The 22,128-nt window shown below is 33.4% G+C and overlaps 1 protein-coding gene and 2 long non-coding RNA genes across 3 annotated transcripts; all 3 read right to left on the reverse strand.

Moving 5' to 3' along the window:
* Positions 1 to 11,683: 11,683 nt before the first annotated feature.
* LOC142535183 (uncharacterized) lies at positions 11,684 to 13,488 on the reverse strand. The gene is made up of 3 exons (XR_012817401.1): positions 13,430 to 13,488; positions 13,242 to 13,340; positions 11,684 to 11,902 (listed from the first exon to the last, which is right to left on the reverse strand). It is a non-coding gene; the product is annotated as an uncharacterized LOC142535183 (long non-coding RNA).
* Positions 13,489 to 15,303: 1,815 nt separating this feature from the next.
* LOC142535185 (uncharacterized) lies at positions 15,304 to 15,757 on the reverse strand. The gene is made up of 3 exons (XR_012817402.1): positions 15,598 to 15,757; positions 15,430 to 15,522; positions 15,304 to 15,352 (listed from the first exon to the last, which is right to left on the reverse strand). It is a non-coding gene; the product is annotated as an uncharacterized LOC142535185 (long non-coding RNA).
* A 1,655-nt stretch (positions 15,758 to 17,412) lies between these two features.
* Positions 17,413 to 19,632, reverse strand: LOC142535184 (uncharacterized). The gene has a single exon (XM_075641714.1). The coding sequence runs from the start codon at positions 19,630 to 19,632 to the stop codon at positions 17,413 to 17,415; it is 2,220 nt and encodes a 739-aa protein (XP_075497829.1).
* Between the last annotated feature and the right edge of the window lie 2,496 nt (positions 19,633 to 22,128).

A 22,128-nucleotide genomic window follows, 5' to 3' on the forward strand; every position in this document is an offset into this window, starting at 1 on the left:
TTCATCAAGTGATCACTTAGTCGATTATACCACATTCGACCTGATTGCTTTAACCCATATAATGATCTTTGTAATTTCACAGAATAACATTCTGGGTTTTGAACTTTGTGCTTCAGGCATCTTAAATCCTTCAGGGATTTTCATATATATTACTATCAAGTGATCCATATAAGTAAGCTGTAACAACATCCATAAGACGCATTTCTAAATTTTCAGATACCGCCAAGCTAATCAAATACCGAAACGTAATTGCATCCATCACGGAGAATACGTTTCTTCATAATCAATTCCAGGCCTTTGAAAAAACCTTGTGCAACAAGTCGAGCTTTATATCTTACTATTTCATTTTTCTCATTTCGCTTTCGAATAAAAACCCATTTGTATCCAACAGGTTTTACACCTTCAGGTGTAAGGACTATAGGTCCAAAAACATTACGTTTATTTAGCGAATCCAATTCAACCTGGATGGCTTCTTTCCATTTTATCCAATCCTGCCGATTTTTACATTCACCAAAAGATTTTGGTTCATGATCTTCTTATCATTTATGATGTCGATTGCCACATTATAAGAAAATATATCATCAATTTTCTATATCTTTTCGGTTCCATATTTTTCCAGTATTAATATAATTGATAGAGATTTCATGATTCTCGTCAGTTTGTGGTTCTGACAGAACATTTTCATCATCATGTGTTTCTTCAGGAACACCATTCTCTATTTTGTGATCATCATGTGTTTCTTCATGAACATCATTCTTTATTTTGTGATCATCGTGTTTCTCTATGAATTTTTTTTTCGAGGATTTTTATCCTTGGAACCGACTGGCCTTCCACGCTTCAGGCGTTTAATGACATCATGAGTATCTTCATTTGTTTCTTGGAATTTCAATTCGAGCAGGGGCATTTGCAGCATGTATATATGATTTAGTTACCCCTTTTGTGTCTGCAAATGCATCTGGTATTTGATTTGCTATTCTTTGCAAGTGTACAATTTGTTGTACATCTTTTTCACATTGTTTTGTTCTTGGATCCAGATGTAACAATGATGATACATACCATGTAATTTCTTTTCGGTATGTTTCTGTTCTCCCCCTAACATTGGGAAGATTTCCTCATTAAAATGACAATCAGCAAAACGTGCTGTGAACACGTCGCCTGTCTGAGGTTCAAGATATCGAATGATTGATGGACTATCATAACCGATATAAATTCCAACCTTTCTTTGAGGTCCCATTTTCTTTCGTTGCGGTGGTGCAATAGGCACATACACCATACATCCAAAAATTCTCAGATGAGAAATGTCTGGTTCTTTACCAAATGCAAGCTGCAATGGGGAGTATTTATGATATGCACTTGGTCTGATGCGAATTAATGAAGCAGCTGTAAAATTGCATGTCCCCATATAGAAATAGGGAGCTTTGTTTTCATAATCATTGGTCTAGCAATCATTTGCAGACGTTTAATCAATGATTCAGCCAATCCATTCTGTGTATGTACATGAGCAACAGGATGCTCAACAATGATTCCCATAGACATACAATAATCATTGAAAGTTTGGGAAGTAAATTCACCAGCATTATCAAGTCTAATTTTCTTGATTGTATAATCGGGAAATTGATTCCTCAATTTTATTATTTGAGCAAGTAATCTTGCAAATGCAACATTTCGAGTTGACAATAAACATACATGTGACCATCTGCTGGAGGCATCAATCAATACCATAAAGTATCTGAATGGTCCACATGGTGGATGGATTGGTCCACAAATATCACCCTGAATACGTTCAAGAAACATTGGTGATTCAGTTTGGATTTTGACTGGTGATGGTCTTATAATAAGTTTTCCAAGAGAACATGCTTTACATTGAAACTTATTATTCTGAAAGATCTTCTGGTCTTTCAGTGGATGACCATGTGTATTTTCTATAATTCTTCGCATCATTGTTGAACCAGGATGTCCCAATCGATCATGCCAATTGGTTAATATTGAAGAATTATCAACTACCATGTTTGATTCAATGGACTTATATGTGTATAATGCAATCCAGTAGGGATTGGTAGTTTTTCAATCACATATTTCTTTCCTGATTTATATGTGATAAGACACATATATTCTCATTCCCTTCATTGTTTGAGTATCATACCCATGGGAATATATATCATTAAAACTCAACAAATTTCTTTTCGATTGTGGTGAATATAAAGCATCATTGATCAAAAATTTTGTACCATTAGGTAACAAAAATTGTGCTTTACCACATCCTTTAATCAAGTCTACAGGACCTGATATTGTATTCACCGTTGTTTTTGTTGGTTTTAGTTCCAAGAAATATCTTTTATCTCGGAGGATAGTGTGCGTTGTACCACTATCGGGTATGCAAACTTCAGCTTTGCTCATAGCATTTTCCATATTTGAACTTCAAAAAAATATGCAATGAAATAAATTACTGCAATAATATTAAATATAACAATCATAATTATACAATAAAACATTATATGAATACATGAAAAATAATTATTGTACATTTATATTCTACCATTATTGTTCATTTTCAGAGAAATCATTGAGAAAATCTGCAGCATCAATATTGTTCATTTCTATCCCACCAACATATTGATCATTTCCAGAGAAATCATTCATAAAATCACCAGCATCAAAATGAGTTGAATCACTCAAACGGTCACTGCGTTCAGTGAAGTTGGTCTCTTTTCTTTCCCCTTTAATGATTCTTTATAAAGTTTACAAAGGTGCTCAGGGGCTCGACAAACGGACCAATGTCCTGGAGTACCACATCTGAAACAAGAACTTTCAATCTTTTGAGTGATTTCATTAACACTATTCTCATGATGCCTTTTCTGTGGATGGTTGGGACGCCTTTTGAGATGAGTTATAAAAATAACTATCTATTGTTTTCAAAACCACGGCCTCGACCACGACCACGGCCAATTCCACGTCCACGTCCACGACCACGACCTCGACCTCGACCTCGACCAAAACCTTGTCTTTGAATTTGATTTTGGTTTCCAGGTTTAAATTCATTTTTACTTACAGCATTTACTTCTGGAAATGCTGTTGATCCAGTGGGTCGGGACTGATGATTTCTCATTAATAGCTCGTTGTTTTCCGCCACAAGAAGACAGGCGATGAGTTCAGAATATCTCGAATCCACGTACTCTATATTGTTGCTGTAAGTATATTTGATGCATGAAACGTGGAAAATGTTTTTTCAAGCATTCGATTCTGTGACCTCATGTCCACAAAATTTTAGCTGCGAGATTATTCGATACATCGCTGAATTATAATCACTGACTTTCTTAAATCTTGGAATCTAACATATTCCATTCATCACGGGCGGTCGGAAGTATAACTTCCTTATATGTTCAAATCTTTCTTTAATCCTTTCCACAAGCCATGGATTTTTCATGAGATATTCACATTTCAACCTTCGTCGAGATGTCGACGCAAAAATATAGCTTTTGCTTTTCTTGTGATGAAGATATACCATTTTCTTTAATGGTCTCGCTTAGACCCAATGACTCAAGATGCATTTCTACATCGAGAGTCCATGGCATATAATTTTTCCCGTGATGTCGAGCGCAACAAATTCGAGCTTTGTCAAATTTGACATGGTGGTACTAAAAAATTACGATGCATTTTATTAGTTAATGAATATTGCAATACAAAGTAATGGATAAACAACAAGTACAAGCATTTGTAAAAATAAAGAAAACACACGAGGAGGATATTCTCCGATAAATAAAAGACTCGTGAGTATGATAACCAAAATAATTAAAATAACCTTGAGAAAGCCATCTTCTTTTTTCTTCGAAAAATTTGATGAAGAATAATTTTTAGAGAAAGAGAAAGTTGGAGTGATTGAAGTGTTTGTGAGATCATATTTATAGGGCAAAAACTAGCCGTTTTGTTACCGTTTATGACCGTTGGGTACAAAAAAATAAATATGTATTTGTATAATTTTATGGTAATAATATGTATATAATATTAGACATGTTTAAATAATTATGTATATCATATCACATTATTATAATGAGTGTCATAAGTTATTTTGTTTAAAAACCTTATAGGCTTTTATACTTGTCGTATCCCTTAGGGAGTGTGGGATGTCGTCTTAACATCCTCCCAGGATTTATAACAAGTTTTGAAAAATTTATTTTTTATTTCTAATAATAACATTATATTGTATATTAAATAATACACAATAAATAAATAACAGTAAAATAAATATATTATTTTTGTTACCTTTTTCTTCTGTTTGGAGCTTGGAAAAGTATGTAGGACTTTTAGAGCTTCGTGCTGATAACGTGTTGTGAAAAAGTAAAAATTTATGGTAAAAAGTAAAAATCTCAAACTCTCAAAATTTACCAAACTACACACTTTATAATATTTTTCTCTCTACTCAATTGTATTTCTTACAAATGAGATCTATTTATAGGATCTTTAAAATAATCCAAAAAAATATCATTACTACATCATCACACACTAATTTTCATAACCTAATTTTACTAATTTCAACATTCAACATTATAATTTCACACAATATTTTTCATATTTTCAACACTAAAATAGTTTTTTATAATTTTTTTGTTAAAAGAAAATAAAGTACTTTATAATTTTAGAAGGATATTGTTAGTATTTTAAAAAATTCATCATGACATTAAAATTCATCTTAACTTTTCAATAAATTACAAACCGTAAAAAAAAATTAATTATTTTAGGTGTCCTAAACTATAGGAGATAATATATATTATAGATAAGAAATGAATTTTTAAGCGGTTTAATTTTTTATTATCGCTGTCTCTGTCTCTATCTCTACTGTATTAAATGTTAGCCTAAAATAGACGAAAAATTTGGTAAGTTAGGTACCGCCAATTCCACAGATTGCATGCATTATGACTCCTCGTCAATTTTTATAATTATGATATTATTCGAATTTTAATATAAATTATTCTATTAAAAATATTAATTAATTAAAATAATTTTTTCGTCAATTTTATAATTATGATATTATTCGAATTTTAATATAAATTATTCTATTAAAAATAATAATTAATTAAAAGAATTTTTTTAAAAAAAAATCGACTGTATAAGCATGTACATAGACGCTAGTTTTTATAATTCCTAGAAACTTTATTCACGCACAAATTGATGCAAGCATGCAAGATTGTGGTTAAATACGTAAAACTACATGTGCATCATTTTGAATTTTAAAATCGCCGTGTTATTGATTATTAATGAGTGATATCTATTGAAAATTTAGAAACAATATTATTCAGTAACTCTAAACGATTTGCTTTTTATAAATCTGAAAAATTTATTATAGTTAATGTGAAAATATTTTATCGGTGACAAGTACGTAACTCTTACATTGAGAATGAATCACTATAAATCTCGTGTGTTCTAGTATTTATTCATCGTGCGGATTTCTCGTTTTGGGAATTGAGACTGATAATCCGGCTTCCTCACACAATGTTTGAGGGATCAGGTAAAATATTGGAACGTGCATGGTCCTCTAAATTCAATGACTCCCTATTTTTATGTTCTACAAGAAAAATAGATATGCAGATATTTTTTCGCTGAAAATTTGTAAGGTTTGGGACCTATTTGTCCAACAGTTAAAAACAAGTAATCTCGTATGTGACCGTAAATTTGTGTTTTATCAGACTTAAGTGTTACGTGAAATGTTACAACATTTCAAACAACATGCAGCGGAATATTTAAGTTTGTAACACAAATTAATATTAAGTAGATGCGATGGAACATAATAAATTTTACACAAGTATGTTATACTTGTGCAATGGCTCAGGACAAAAGTGATCACTAGAAAATAACTTTCAGTTTACAAAAACCAATCACTAGTGATTTTAATGAAAACCAATTTTCTCAACACGTTGAGAAAATAACATGTTTTCTAAAACAACTAAACACTAAAGACAATTAAGAAAGAAAAAAAGTGATGCCAAAAACTGGAGCAACAAAAACAAATCTTCAGCCAGCTCCTTCACGGATGTTGCCTGTAGATATCTCCAACAATCATGGCAACACATGAAACATCACTATTCCAAACAACAACGTCCTTGTAGAATGTTTTTCTCTGAAATCCATGACATATAAAGTGCAGACGATATACAGCCACAAATACATTGCAAAGTGCAGACGATATGCAGCCACAAAAACTTCCAGTAGAGAGTGAAAGACGAATCGGTCTTGAGATCAAATAGAATTAAAGCACCAAAAAGAACGACCACACCTTTCCTTAACTTGCTTCCTTATTTATAGTTGTCTCATCTTCTAGGATTTATCTTCAAAAAATCTTCAAGATACAGAAATCAAGAGTTCTATTAGAAACAACCTCTTTTTTTTAAAAAAAAATCAATAATGCCATATCTTAAAATCATTATCATAAATATCATATCTAGAAAGGTAAAAGCAATAATTCAATATCTCATGCAATCTTATCTATATAAAAATATTTCAAGGGATAAATTATATTTGGAATCCAAGATAATTTTTCCTTTCAAAAGTAATTGACCTTAACTCAATTCCATGTAGCTTCAGTGGTTCTTTTTGCAGCATGCAGTGTGCCTCCAATAGATGATAAGCCTACTAGCTTAATAAACTTTACCATCTTGCATGTGATTAGAGGATTAGGGCTGCAGTTAGGCCGGCGATTTAAGATGTACAGGTAGGCTATATGCAATTTAAGAAGCTGACTAATTTATTAATGGTGTGATTATTTTGTTATAATTTATAGATTTTGTGACACAATATGATAAGTTTTTGGGTATCGACATTGATCATTTTATTCAAATGAACCTCCTTTGTCTATTATGGAGACAAGCATGTCTTTAGTCACAGGCCCCGAGACCGAGGTGTATAACATCCGATATTGTTTAACAATTTAACATTGTAAACAATAAGCCTCGTAGTACCATATACAACAAACTGGTGTTTTTTCATAAATAAACTTGTCCTTACAATGTAAAAGTCAAAATAGATAAAGTGTGGAAACAATTACAATTGAACTAAAAGCATAACTAAAACATGGCTTTGAGATTGATCATCACCACCCTTAGAACATCTCTTGCCCTCGACTAGCCGCTCTTCGTTCTTATCTTGGGGGAGAGAGAGAGAGTAAGAGGTGAGTATTTCGTGAAATACTCAATAGGTGAGGCTGATCGATCATAACAAACAATAAAGGTACAACATATATATTTACACATTTCGAAATATAATCATATCAAATACAAGTCAGAACGTAACAAAATAAATGACACTGAAAATCATATTATTTTCTATTATTGTTAATTGATCATTCTCTAATTTTTAATCATCTGAAGGACAAGACTAGTTAACGATTATTATATCCCATTATATTAGGGCCATATCATAAGAAATATTTGAAATTCCTTTGTCATTTCAAATACAAATCATAACAATGCCCTTAATATTTCAAACATATATTTGAAATTCCTTTGCCATTTCAAATACAAATCATAACAGTGCCCTTAATATTTCAAACATACTTTTGAAGGTTTTAAAAAAATCATGACCTAAAAAACCAAAGCGAATCAAAAAGATGACCCACATATATAGAATTGAAAGAATATATATAATGTCGATCAAATTTTCAAACATATATAGATATAATTTATAAGCGTAAGTCCACTTACTTGATTAAGGTCTAAAAACATGAAGGGCCTTTAAATTTTAAAATTTGAAGTTTAAATTTCGAAATTTTAAGTTGTTGGCTTGGCTGCTTGCTGCTAAATTTTAGTTGGTCAATTGTTCCATCATTGAGCCTTATTCAGTCAAATAATTTTCGAAAATTAGGAACCGCATGGTTCAGCTAAAGAGTCCATCCATTTTTAGCATCCGAATTCGAGTTTTGTGATGCTAAATATTTCATGGTCAAAAATTTCAGGTTCTCACATTAAGTTTTTAGTTAAATATAAAGTTACGGAGTGAATTTTATAGGTTATTAATGACTTGTTGACTAAATATAAATATTACATAGGCCATCACTATCTAGTAAAATTAGAAATATCACGTGAATGATGAAAGTAAATATTAAACAAACAAAACTTTATAAGAAAAATTATGGGATTGAAGAAAAATATTTTTGTATATAATTTTAAGCATAAAAATTATTGGTGTTTTATGTATAAATAACTGAACATTTCTCACGAAAGTCGAGCAAAACTGCACAAAAATATTTCAATATAGAGCTCTATATCCTACATATATTATTCTTTCCTCTAAAGATCTGTATCCTTCAATGATGTTTTCATGTGTTCTAGATAGACAAAGTGTTTGCACAATTTCTTGAGAATACGGGCGTGAATCTTAAATTCGATCTTTAGTTCTAATATCTTCAGAAAATATGAGGCTAAACCGAAGGATATTTGAATGAAAAACGATACTAGGAAAAAAAAATTCATACCATGATCATTGGAATTTATACAATCACAAAGAATCTAAAATGAACATAAAAACGAAATAAGAGTTGTTGAAAATCTGAACGAAAAACTAGACAAAATACTAGAAATACTAAGAAACTGTGAAAGTTTGATAGAAATTTGACTAGAGAGAACTTGCGTCTCTCACTTGTTTCTGCCGATGTTTTTGTTTCATTTCTGGGGAGTTCCCCACTTCTCCCATGATCTTAATACACGATCTCCGATGTTTCACGTCGTTTGCATGTGGGCTTCAGGGCCACTGGTGTGAGTCCACATACTTTTTCAATATTTCAACCAATTAGCCATTTAAAATATTTTAGTCTAATGGGCCAATTTTTTTTTCTAATTTGTTGGTTTTCATTCACACTTTCTTGGGACAATAATTTATTTTTGGTGCAAAAAAAATATCCCCACAGGCATTGGCCTATTGGGCCAAAAATTCTTGTGTATAATCTTTTTAACAAAACAAAATCATTTTCATTTTTATTTCATTAATCATTTGGCCCACAACAACTTTAGGGAATTGAGCCACTAGAATGATTAAAAAAAGTTCAAATTTGCAAATGGTCTCATAATTAAATTCAAAAAAAATATTTTGTCCCGCTTTCTTCCTTCTTCTTCCAAAATTTTCTTCAGAAACCATGCTTTTTAAAATCCCCAATTTCATTTTTTGGAAATTTTATTTTCATATATCTTTTAACAAATTCTCAGTCACCTTTTCACCTACACTCACCAAAAACATTCACGACTGGCCACAATTGTCGCCCGAACGTGCACAGCGCTTGATCTTGCTGCATCATTTTCTCATGTCGTTGGCTTGGCAGCCATGAACTCGACTTTTTTTCCCTTTTTTTGCAGCTAAACTACTCTCGTACTCAACCAATTCATGCTACCTCAAGCCATCGTCATCGAATGTGCTCTGACCCAAGTCCTCTCCCTTACCATTTAGTGTCACGCTAAGGTTGGTACAAGCTCTTCTTTGCTTGTAGAAATATTTTTAAGGTGTTTTTCAATTTGTCCACATGAAATCCATAAACATTTCTAGCCTCCAACTTTGTTCAGATTGTCGATCCAGTTGACGCCCTTACTATTGTGATGCCTAGAGCCCAAGCTACTCCCCAAGCTAACTCTCCATGTCCCATGACCACATATAGTTATCTTGTTTTCTTTACTTGGATTTTATGCCTTTAATTATGCTCATTTACCTATAAATATTCTCATATATTGAATCAATTGAACCTCATGAGACTAGCAATATTACCTGTGGGGAAACGAAGCCGCCTTATTTCTGGTTTGGCTTGGCCTGCTTTCCTATTTTGCTTTAGTTGATTCATCTTGTCATGTTGTGGCTTCACAGTTACTGAAACAAAGTTGTATGTTCATGCATGTGTATTTCATTGTGTCTTGGCTTTTTTAATTGTCTACATGCTACTTTTTTTTAACTATGTGGAATTCTTTTGGGGAATTGGTCATCTATGTGCTTTTTGGCCATTCATTAACCTTCACTATCATGATTATAGCAAGTTGGCCATTGGTTGGCCTTGACTTGACAATTTCTATTAACCTGTGAATTCCTCGTACAACCTTTATATGTTTGTAGTTGTTTTTAGTCACGACCAATCATTCGTTCCGAGCTTGCCGCTGATGCTATCCAGGTCTATGATTGCTACAATTCCCCCATCTCTGATCACTTTGGCTGCACCAAATTTATCATCAGAAGTTGTTGCCCCATCCATATCTACCATCGTTTCATATTGGTTCTTATGATGTTACAACATCCTTTCTTGCCTCTCTATTGGATACTCCCCTTGTTCAGTCTCATGCATCTTTTAGATAAAGTACTTCCTTGGCTCGCTCATCTCGTTTACTTTACCTAACTAATGTGTTTGAATTTTTTCAGCCATTAGTTGGCCTTCTTGTATTTGTAATTATCATTTGCCTGACGGGGGAGTTTGATGCCTTACCAAATTTGTTGCATCTATTTCGAGCTATGGATCTACTCACAACTCTAGAAACTCCTCCACCGGCTGCTAAAATCTTTTATAAGATCGAGGAAAAATTGAAAATATTACTGCCACAATCAAACAAAAATGGTACGCCCTTTACCAAAATTTTTTTGTTGGTGGCAAGTATTACTAAGACAATTTTTTGACATACCATATTTTGGCCGAACTCCCCATAACAGCTTTACAATGAGCCAATGAATCTTTAACAGTTGTTATGTTCTCTTTATATTTAAAATTGCATGATGCATTTCACCTGGTTCACAACATTCTTCTTAAGCAGATATTTGTGTGCATGCATCTTTCTTTGCTTATTGGTTGTTGGTTTTGACCATGATAATGTTAGGCTATATGCTGGTCATACTCCCTCATAGTGATTGGTCAAAATTTGGTCACTTTCACTAGTAGAAAAATCGCTTTTTACTTCGCATATTCAATGAAGTAATAAGGTAGTTAATTGCCGAAGTATATGGACGTGAAGTAATAGATGTACCTTTTACTTTGCATAATAACCGAAGTTGTATGATTGAAATTACTGAAGTCTTTGACCGGTTTTCCTTCGAAAACCGGTCCGGAATTGGAACGGTGCCGAAGTAAGAAATGTGTTTTACTTCATCGATTTTTGTAAATAGTAAAGTAATAGAATATATATAACTTTGTCTTAATTATTATTTAGCGAAGTAGTTTATAATATTTTACTTCACAATTTACATTGAGTGACGAAGTAATTCATCTGAAAGACTTCGTAGTTATGTATTTTGGTGAAGTAATAGACGCAAACAACTTCACAATTTATCCCATTTGTTGAAGTAAATATAATCTATAACTTCAGCATTTATCCTATTTGTTGAAGTATTTTATATTATGTTACTTCACAATTTACATTTAGTGACGAGGTAAGTGGTTCGAAAGACTTCAATAATTTGTATTTTGGTGAAGTAATTACGCAAAACAACTTCGTTTTTACAGAACAATGGTGAAATAAATTAATTCTATCACTTCGTCTGATTTCTTATTGACGAAGTATTTAATATTATGTTACTTCACAATTTGCAAATAACAACGAAGTAATTTATCTGTTACACTTCATTATTTTTTATTTTGATGAAGTAATTGTTAAAAAAAGACTTCGCAATATATGACTTAATACACTAATATAATTAAATTCATAAATTATCCATCTAAAAATGATGAAGATCCACGAATACACAATTACATATTCATCAATCCACAAATAACCCAAAAATATATCCACAAAACCAAAAGTATATCCAAAAATCCACAATGACAAACAAAATATTTATCCCAACATACAACATCCATTTAATCACCTACATAGGAGTAGACAAATTCACTCCATTCACTTCTGACCTCATCATATTGAGATTTGTTGTAAAATTGGTTCTTGATGCATCCTGCAAACTGAAATTTAAAAAAGAAAATACATTAAATTATTCTATTTTAAATAAAAATTGACAGATATATATTTAAAAAGTATTTAAATTGATGGAATCTGAACATATTACATATATGTTGGCACTTAAATAAAAAAATGGAGATATAATGAACAAAAATTACAGATATGCTAACAGCCATGTGTGAGAACTTCACAAAACTGAGAAACAGATTAATGAAGCATGCAACCAAGAATCGGCTCAAAGGAAAATCTGATTGTGCATCAGCATACAATATGACTGTACCAGTTCTCGACTGAAAACACAGATGCTTGGACAGAAAAGTCCAAAAATCACATAACCAAAAAATGTCTAGAATTTCTGTTTTGAGTTGTTTTTGGTTAATGTGAATGTACCATTTCTCGGCAGAAAAGTCCAAAAATCACAAAATATGCATTTCCATTTCTCGGCTACAAGCTAACGATGGCAGTGCAGACATGAAGATGACAACTTGGATATAAAGCTATGCAAGAAGGAAAACCGTTTTTACAGAATTGGTAGAGATAGAAGATGCAAAGGGTTACCCTTGCAAGAATACCAAAGACACTGCGTTTCGATCCATCAACTTCGTTTATCAGTGGACTTTTCATTGCTAAGTTCACCAAGTTAACAATTCCATAACAGTTTTGTATCTCAATTTGTATTACTGTAACTACAAACTAAAAGTACATGGAACTTAATTAAAGCATTTAAGAACTCTCTGTAGATACAACAAAGGAAAATGAACGAAGAAGATAGGTAAAAGCAATATTATGCAATGGTACGGATTTGAAGAATCATGGGGATCTGTATAGTTTTCAAGAGTTACCAATTCATGAAACTTTCCAATTTCTAGACCCAATTCACTAATATCAGTGGTTATTCAGGATGATATGGTTTCTGAATCGGCTACCAATTCATGAAACTTTTCATTGAAGAGCCTATGGTTTCTGACTCGGCTAACATCAGTGGTTATTCACTAATATCAGTGGTTATTCACACTGCAGAATCCAACATACAAAATCTGAATTTTAGAAATATGGATTTTGTATTCAGATTTTAGCAGCTACGGTACTGCTAAAATCTGAACACAAAATCCATATTTCACTAATATAAAATCTGCAGAATCCAAAGGCAAACAAGTTACTGTGTTCAGCTAAAATATCACTAATATAAAATATATCACAATGACAATAATTCATCTCAAGCAATTATATCAACAATAAAATATATCCCAATGGCAACACATTATCTCAACAATAAAATATATCTTAATGGCAACAATTCATCCCAATCAATCAAAAAATTTATCCCAAGAAGAAACTCACCATCTTCTCCAACTGTGGATCATCGCAATCGACTATCTCTTTCATGTACCTCATCACACAATATCCACATTCAACAGAACCACTTTGTTTTAGATTACCCTAATGGAATTGAAAAGTTAATGCAACAATCACAATCTAATTAATAACCACTATCAATTCATGTATTCATAAATAAGTATGATACATACCGTCAATATTTTAAAACCTGGCCCTTTAGAAATACCCTTCGAGACATTGTACATCTTCACCCAACTACATTTTAAAAAGTAAGAAGTTATTTTTTTGCATATTTATAAGTTAATGTATTCAAAATCAACATAAGCTACTACCTACTTTGTCACAATAGTTTTACATGTATCATCTTGGTTCCTGTTAGACGTAGAATCCAATAAATATATCATATTCTTATCTTCGTTGACGATAGTCAAGATCCAATGGTACCTGAAAAAATGAAATTACAGCATTGACTATCATGAATTAGAAATCTATAAATAACTAAAATCTTACCCAGTGTTGTATGGGATGAGGCAGATGCTATCTCTACACACTGCTTCCAACTGGTTAGCAATATGTTGTGATAAGTCACGGCCATCTGTGCCAATCGGGCATGTAGGTATATTATCGGGATCCACAAACGAAAAATAATCAGCCTTGTCTTTTTCCTTCAAATATTTGTAGAGGTGACTGCAAGATATAGATGCACAAATATATCGTTTAGAAAATTTTCAAAATATGAACAAGTACCACAAAAAATATCATATAAATGCACAAATATTGTAAGTTAGACATTATATATACCCCATGTAAACTAAAATTTGTCTGGAACCTATCTCCCTCATCTCAATAAAGCGTAAGATATCTTCTCTTAGCAACAATATGCTTTTAGGATGTCCAAACGTAGCGTCCTCAAACTCAATGTATATGGTATCCGATTCATTCAGCAATCTAACAACATGAGAGTAGATATACTTGCACGACATGGGTAATGTTTTTTCAATTTTTTTGAACTTGTCGCGCTGACCAGGAACATCCGCAAGCGAAAATGATTGAGGTTTCCCCTTCCTCTACAATTAAAAATATTATTCATACAAGTATTTTAAAATAAAAAATTGTTCAAGCAACATATCTGACAATTGCAAACACAAAGTCAAATGAAAACCTAAAGTACCTTTGTCGTTGGAAAAATAACCAACTCTTTAGGCCAACCAACAATGACTCCAACAGCATCATTGATGATTGTTGGTCCAAACTTAATTGGGATCGGAAGCTGTGCTTTTTCATCTAAGACAACATCAATAGATACCTTGAAGTTCTCTTCCCCAAGTGGAACATGGTGAATCATAACATTTGGACCTCCTTATGATATTATTGTGCCATAAGCCACCACGTTTTCCGCGTTCTTTTACAGCCAGGTGACATTTTTTCCTCCTTTCAAGAACAAAAAGACATGATATATTTTTATATGGAGGTGAATAGAATTTAATTGACATTAAATTCAGAGACATACAACCTTCGTATTTGAAGTGCCGCAATCATAAACTTCTTCCACATCATCTGACAATTTTGTGTCTTTCACTCCTGAGAACTTGTTTGATGCTACAGTCTCAGAAGATCGATCATTGATTAATGGAATCACAGCAGCAAGTTGAAACCTCAGCATCTCCAATTCAGATTTCAAACTTTTAGTCTCCTCTGATTGTGCTTTTACATTTTCAATCAAAGCTTTTGAGATTGTTTCTCTCTTCTTTCTTGGAGTTTTAAAGTATACTTGTGGTTTTACGAAACCTCCCACACCTCGAACCCTTCCATAGTGTTCTTGGCTTCCTAAGGCAGCGGTTAACACGTCATTCATTCCAGAAGATTTGAACTCTCCTTTGCCTTTCTTTTTCAACAATTCATCCTACAGTTGGAGACATGACAAATCAATTCACAAATTACAGTGTTATTTATATAGGCAATATGGCGATTGAATAAAACTAAACATTTACAATTTTTTCAGCTACTTCTGATGTCTCCGAACATGTTATGTTGCCAGATTTGTCTTCTCGAGCTTTACACCAAAGCACAGATCTATCAACTTCCTCATCTTCAGCAACCAAGTTTTTGTTCCGCTACAATTTCAAAATTCATATGTTTAATAACATGAAGAACATGCCAAAAATTACAAATATATTGCTTTGTTTCTTACCAGTTCAGCCTCCAAGCCAATGTAACCCTTGCGAGACATTCCGTGGTGATATTTACAATGCATGGTCCGTTGTTTTTGTTTTTCATGAGTAACCTACATCATTATGTTGGCTCAGTTAAGTATTGAATTTAATAAATTCGTGAGGAAACATATCAATTATTAAAGTACATCCCATGATGGATCCAGTCTCGCTTCCACAAACGCTTTCCAATCTGCTATTGAGAGTTGATACTGACTTGGTGGAGAAATCAACTTTTCAAGATTATCTTTGTTCGGCCAAACAAATCTACTAGTCAATTTGTTTTTGAAATCTCGCCACTTCTGAGATGCTGAATTCATCATAGCATACTCACTTTGTGACGCTAGTTCAAAGACATTCTGCAACAAAAACAGATTAGTTAGAGGTGCAAGTATGACTGTAAATTCAAATTGAAGCTTGTACTTACCGAGATCTCTTCCCACAGTTTTTGTTTTATGTTTTCTGAAACTTCAGACCATGACTTTATACTGATTGGCACCATGGCTCTAGCAATAGAACTAATGTATGATTGTAAAGCCCTTCCATTTGCATTGTATGCTGGCCGCCCCATGTCATCATAATCAATCTTTGCTTTTTTCCCCTATCTAGCAGTAGCAATTAGTTTACCCATCAACGTAAGGCCTCGCTTGTTCCTCTGCACATCTACAAGATGTTCTTCTCCATCAGTAAATATAGGGTGCTCTGCATTAGTAACTTCATTTGGCTTATCATCATGTACTCCTTGTATCATCTCAACTGTAGCATTTGATTCCTTTTTTTACGACCCATTGAGCTTTTTTCTGCATATTTACATGAATGAAACCAATGTTAAAACCTACACAATAACATTAACCATTAAAATAACATAAACAATAATTCTAATAAGACATGTATAAACATGACATAAATAATAACAGAAACAATAATAACATAAATAATAAACATGACTTGTAGAAACCTGACATAAATAATAAACATGACATAAATAATAGCAATGAGGTTATGTTCATAGCATAACAAAAAACATGACATAAAAGTGAAAAACATCATTTTTTCTTGTTCGTTTCCTAGCCACCCTCAGTTTCTGATCTAAAGTAACTTTCATGAGCCGGAATACAATGAGTATCAACATCATCAATTGGTCGAGAAACAGGAATACTAGTCCAACCATCATCATCTCCCTCGTAACATCGATTTGGCACAGGGAGTACAATTGACCACCCTTTTTGTAATAGGTCATCAATATAAAAGACTTGATTAACTTGACTTGCAAGGACAAATGAGTCATTCTTGTGCCCTATTTTGTTCATATTGACCAAGGTGAATCCACATTCATCATTGTTGATTACTCCTTTGTCATTTGCAACCCACGCACACTTGAAAAGAGGAACTTGAAATTGATGATAGTCCAACTCCCATATTTCTTCAATCACTCCATAGAAAGTCACATCAGTCATCAAGGGATTCTTATCTTTGGCGCTAAAGACAAGCATGGTGCTAGCAACTAGAGAAACCCCACTGTTTTGGCAAACTCTCTCATCATCCCGTGCCTTTGTTTGGTATAAATTGCCATTTATCAAGTAACTACTATACTTAATGACTTGCCCACGTGGACCATGAGCCAGCCATGTCAATGTTGATGTCGTTCCACCATTGCAGCTATCTATTTAAGCATCCACCTGACATTTATACAATTAGAATAGGGTGATTAAAATACTAGCTACAAACTGTTCACCTCAAAATGCATAAAGCATATTTATCCACCTAACCTTTGCACGAAACCAGTCAATGAACTTCTTATTGTGAGCATCTTGTATCCACCTTTCATCTTTCTCTTTTTTCGGAAACATTGACTTCAGGAAATATTTATGTTCACTGTGGAAATATTTATATAGCAATTTGTGTTGGATATTAAATATTTACAATCACATGGGTGCAGAATCATAGATTAATGAAATACACTTTTACATAATGTAGGGAGATACTTCTTCTGTATTTTCCAGCACAGTCAAATATGCTTGTTGAAGGTCAACTTGTGGCACTATAATTGGTGTTTTGCATGCTAAGAAGCCAGGAATGTTTGATTTGGGATCGCGATTTGATTGAGGGACCCCAATAGGATCAAGGTCATTTAGGTATTCCGAACAAAACTCAATTGCTTCTTCGGCTGAATATCTCCGAACAATGCAACCTTCAGGATGTTTTCGACTGCCTACATAACTCTTAAGCACCTTCATGGATCTTTCGAACGGGTACATCCACCGGAAGTACACTGGTCCACATAATCGAACTTCTCGAACAAGATGAACTGTTAAGTGAAGCATGACATCGAAGAAAGAAGGGGGGAAATACTGCTCCAATAAGCAAAGTGTAACAACCAAGTCAGATTGCAGCTTATCTAACTTGGCTACATCTATCACCTTGCAACAAATATCTTTGAAGAAGAAGCATAATCTTATGATGGCATATCTAACATGTTTTGGTAATGCATCACGTATGAGTATTGGCAGGAAATGCTGCATTAGAACATGACAATCATGAGATTTCAAGCCAATCAATTTCAACTCAGATAAGGACACAATATTTTTCAGGTTCGATGAGAAACTTTCTGGGACTTTTATATCCATTATCGACTGACAAACTTGTAACTTTTTTTTTTTTGTGAATGAGCATGCAGCAGGAGGAAGATATGTTCTTTTTTCACCAAATTTAGGTGCCAATTCAGGCCTAACTCCCATTTGAACCATGTCCAACCTAGCTGCCACATTGTCCTTGGTTTTTCCTTTAACATTCATCAAAGCATTAATGAGATATTCGAAGACATTTTTCTCTATGTGCATCACATCGAGACAATGCCTAACATGCAGGTGTTTCCAATAAGGAAGATTGAAAAAAATTGATTTCTTCTTCCAACATTTTCTGAAATCTTTTAATCCAAAATCTTTTTCTTCTTTACTATCTTCCAAATTATTGTCCTTTGCATTCTTTCTTTTTTTACCTTTTACACTAATCTTCTTTCTGAAAACACACCTTATGTCAGAAAGCTTGTCAAACAAAGCAACCCCAGATAATGGTGTAGATGATTCTCCATGTTCTTCCATACCATCGAACTCTTTCATTTGCCTCCGATATGGATGAAACCGTGGTAGGAATCGTCTATGACCTACAAATGACATTTTATTCCCATTTTCCAAATGCTTTGCACAAGTATCTTCTTTGCATACTGGGCATGCATAATAACCATGTGTAGTACATCCACTAAGGTTACCATAGGCTGGAAAGTCATTGATGGTCCATAATAAGATTGCTTTAAGAGTGAAAAATTGTCTTCGATAAGCATCATAGACACCATCAACTCCATCCCACGATCGTTGCAAATCTTCAACTAACACATCAAGATAGACATCTATATCGTTTCCTGACTGTTTAGGCCCTGAAATGAGCATAATTAGCATGATGAATTTTCTCTTCATACACATGTTTGGAGGCAGATTATAGGTGACCAACATAATTGGCCAGCAACTGTACCGACTACTAAGGTTGCTATAAGGATTAATTCCATCAGCTGCAAGTGCCAGGCGAAGATTTCTTGGTTCACTTTCAAAGTAGGGCCACATATGATCCACCAACTTCCAAGATGGTGAATCAGCTGGATGACGTAACTGACCGGGAACTCCTGTGGTTTCTGCATGCCATGTTAAATTTTTGGAGGTATGTAGAGATTTAAACATGCGCTTAAATCTTGGTATGGGAGGGAAATACCACAACATCTTTGCAGGAACACATTTCTTCTCGACGTTCTTCTTGGTTAGCTTCCACCATGACAAGCCACATTTAGGGCAGTTTACGCAGTCTTTATATTGCTTCCTATAAAGAATGCAATCATTGGAACAAGCATGAATCTTTTCATAACTCAACGCCAAACAACTCAATGTCTTTTTTGCATCATACATTTTGGTTGGCAAGTTGTGATTATCTGGTAGCATATTCCCAAAATCCATTAGTAGATCGGAAAATAGAGCGTCACTCATTCCATGCTTTGCTTTGGTGTTGTATAGTTTCACAATTGCACTCAACTTTGTGTAACGCTTACATCCATTATACAAAGGTTTCTCTGCTTCCTTCAAAAATTCCATTAACGCTTCTGGATTTTCTGTATAGTTATCATATGCTGCCTCACACATATTAGTGGTTTCAAAGTCTCCGTGATAGTTACCAATTGGCTCCTTGTTGGTGCTCCTTTACTTTGTCACTTTCAGCAGACTCACCGTGCCAAATCCAATTCACATAATTTTGACTAAAACCGTGGAAATAAAGATGCTCTCGAATGGACTTAGCTGGTCTTTTTTTAAGATTTTTACATTTGCAACAAGGACAATGAATTAAATTGGGGTCAATATGGGGATTCTCTAAACAACCTCCTCTAAACTGTTCCACACCCTCCTCGTACTATTTTGACATTCTATCCGAGTGAATCCAAGATTTATCCATTTCAATACAGCAAAATACCAGAAATATATAACAATAAATTTGATCTAAACTTGAAAATATTACATTTAATAATGTCATTTTCAATTTAATTTCTTGAACGCACAAAAAATGAAAGAACACTACCTATTGATGAAAATAAAGCAACATTGTTCCTGATTAATTTTGATTTGAATTACTCTCACATGTGCCGAAAATTAAGAACCCAGAGACGGACAAACAAGTCGACAACAAGAAATTAACCAATTATCATTCCAATAAATACCATACCTCGGGAAACTGGTGACGGACTAACACAGGTAAAGCAATATCATTCCAGTCAAAATGGAGAAGAAACAAAGGCGTAGAGGACGGCAATTGTGTATCTCAGTCGCTTCTTCCGTCTCAGTGCTTTGAACGGTGGTGGTGGTGGTGTTTTGCTTCCCTCTCGGTGAGTGAAACGGCGGTGGTGTTGGTGGTTCGAAGCGAACGTGGTGTATCTCTAGTCGCAGCTTCCCTCTCGGTGCTTGGAATGGTGGTGGTAGTGGTGGTGTTGTTCGTCCCGCCTTCTTCTCTCTCGGTGGTGGAACGGCTGCGGCGGTGCATGGAATGGCGGCGGCGCGGCGTGGTTCGAAGCGAAGAAGACTGAAATTAGGATTAATGAGGTGTAAATTCTGAATGGGAGCTTTTCATATTTATAGAGAAGTGAGTGCTATCATAATCGTGTATTATCCTCGCGTTTGAACTTTTAAATCAAACTTTAAATCTAGGATAATTATCATCAAATCTTAGATCTTTATCTAGTATCAATATCATATCAAATCTTAGATCTTTATCTGATATCAGTATCATATCAAATCTTAGATCTTGGTTTATTTATCCCAAAATTAGGCTTATCATCAAAATTCTTATCTCCTGAAAAAAATCGGGGTTTCACATCCCTCCCACCTTATGGAAAGTTTCGTTCTCGAAACTTGGGTTGGCTTGATCTTTGAATATAAGAATATTCTTCTCGCATTCTTTATCCCACGTGGCTTCCTTTCAGTATGATTAGAAAATCATCTAAAATTCCTAAATCACATCCTAATGATTTTTGTCAGACATCTTAATAACTAAAGTGTTGACTTACTCATACTTTGAATTATACTTGTATAACAATATTTTCTTATTATTACTTATATTGCTACACCTCAATTATAATACTCCTATTGAACAAGAATTATTAGAATCATTGAATCTACAACAACTTACAGTAACCCAATATTTACATACCTCAAAACTTAAAACCCATATAAAATCTTGGAACTTAACTCAATATCAATCTATAGCCTATTGATTTAAATCTCAAAAATTATAACTCAGTCGTCATAAAATAAAATTTTATTCAACCTTGTACGAATAAAATTAATCCTCAATTAATTCTTGTGCTAAATCTTACTTTCAACAAGATAATGATCTTAGAGAGCTCCAACATAAACTATTTTTATTGAATGACTTTATCCTTGAATCATTCTTAGTACCGTAACAAAAGTCAAAACTTATTATGATATATTTTCCTCAATATCCAGCAATATCTCATCACTTATTTTATTCACATAAGGTCGTAATCTACTAGTTATTCCAAAATAATATAAATTTCTTAACCTTAAGATATTGTCCCCCAACTTCATTTTAAACAAGATATTCCAAAATCATACATATTTAAAGTTAACGCTTAGCATTCTTAAGAACCCTAATTAATGTTCACACATTTAATTATTACCCAAAACCAACTTCTACATTAGAATATTCGAAACTTATAACTCTTATCTCAGATTTTCACATACTAATAATTTATTGTCCCCGAATCAAATATTTCATCTTAAGTCAGAAGCTTATGTCATCTTATCTCAGATAGATACAATCCCAACAATATAGGTCAATGCTAATTGTTTCTTTAATCTAATTCCATAAAAATCCGATAAACACTACGAGAAATGCGTTGAACGAGATTTTTCGAGAAATTTCCAAAAATGGAAGGTTTGGAGATAAACATATGGATTGAAAGAAAACGTTGAGAGAATTCCAGAACAGTTGACATAATCGAATTTGTAATTTTCTTCAGAAAGTTATAGGATATACGAACTTTTCTAAAATGGAAATACGCGATTTTAGATGCCTAAACGAAGGAATTTTGCGTTTTCGGACAATGCCTCTCAACTTCGTTATGGATA

This window comes from Primulina tabacum, unplaced genomic scaffold (genome assembly GCF_025594145.1).
Source record: "Primulina tabacum isolate GXHZ01 unplaced genomic scaffold, ASM2559414v2 Contig878, whole genome shotgun sequence".
Lineage (NCBI taxonomy): Eukaryota > Viridiplantae > Streptophyta > Magnoliopsida > Lamiales > Gesneriaceae > Primulina > Primulina tabacum.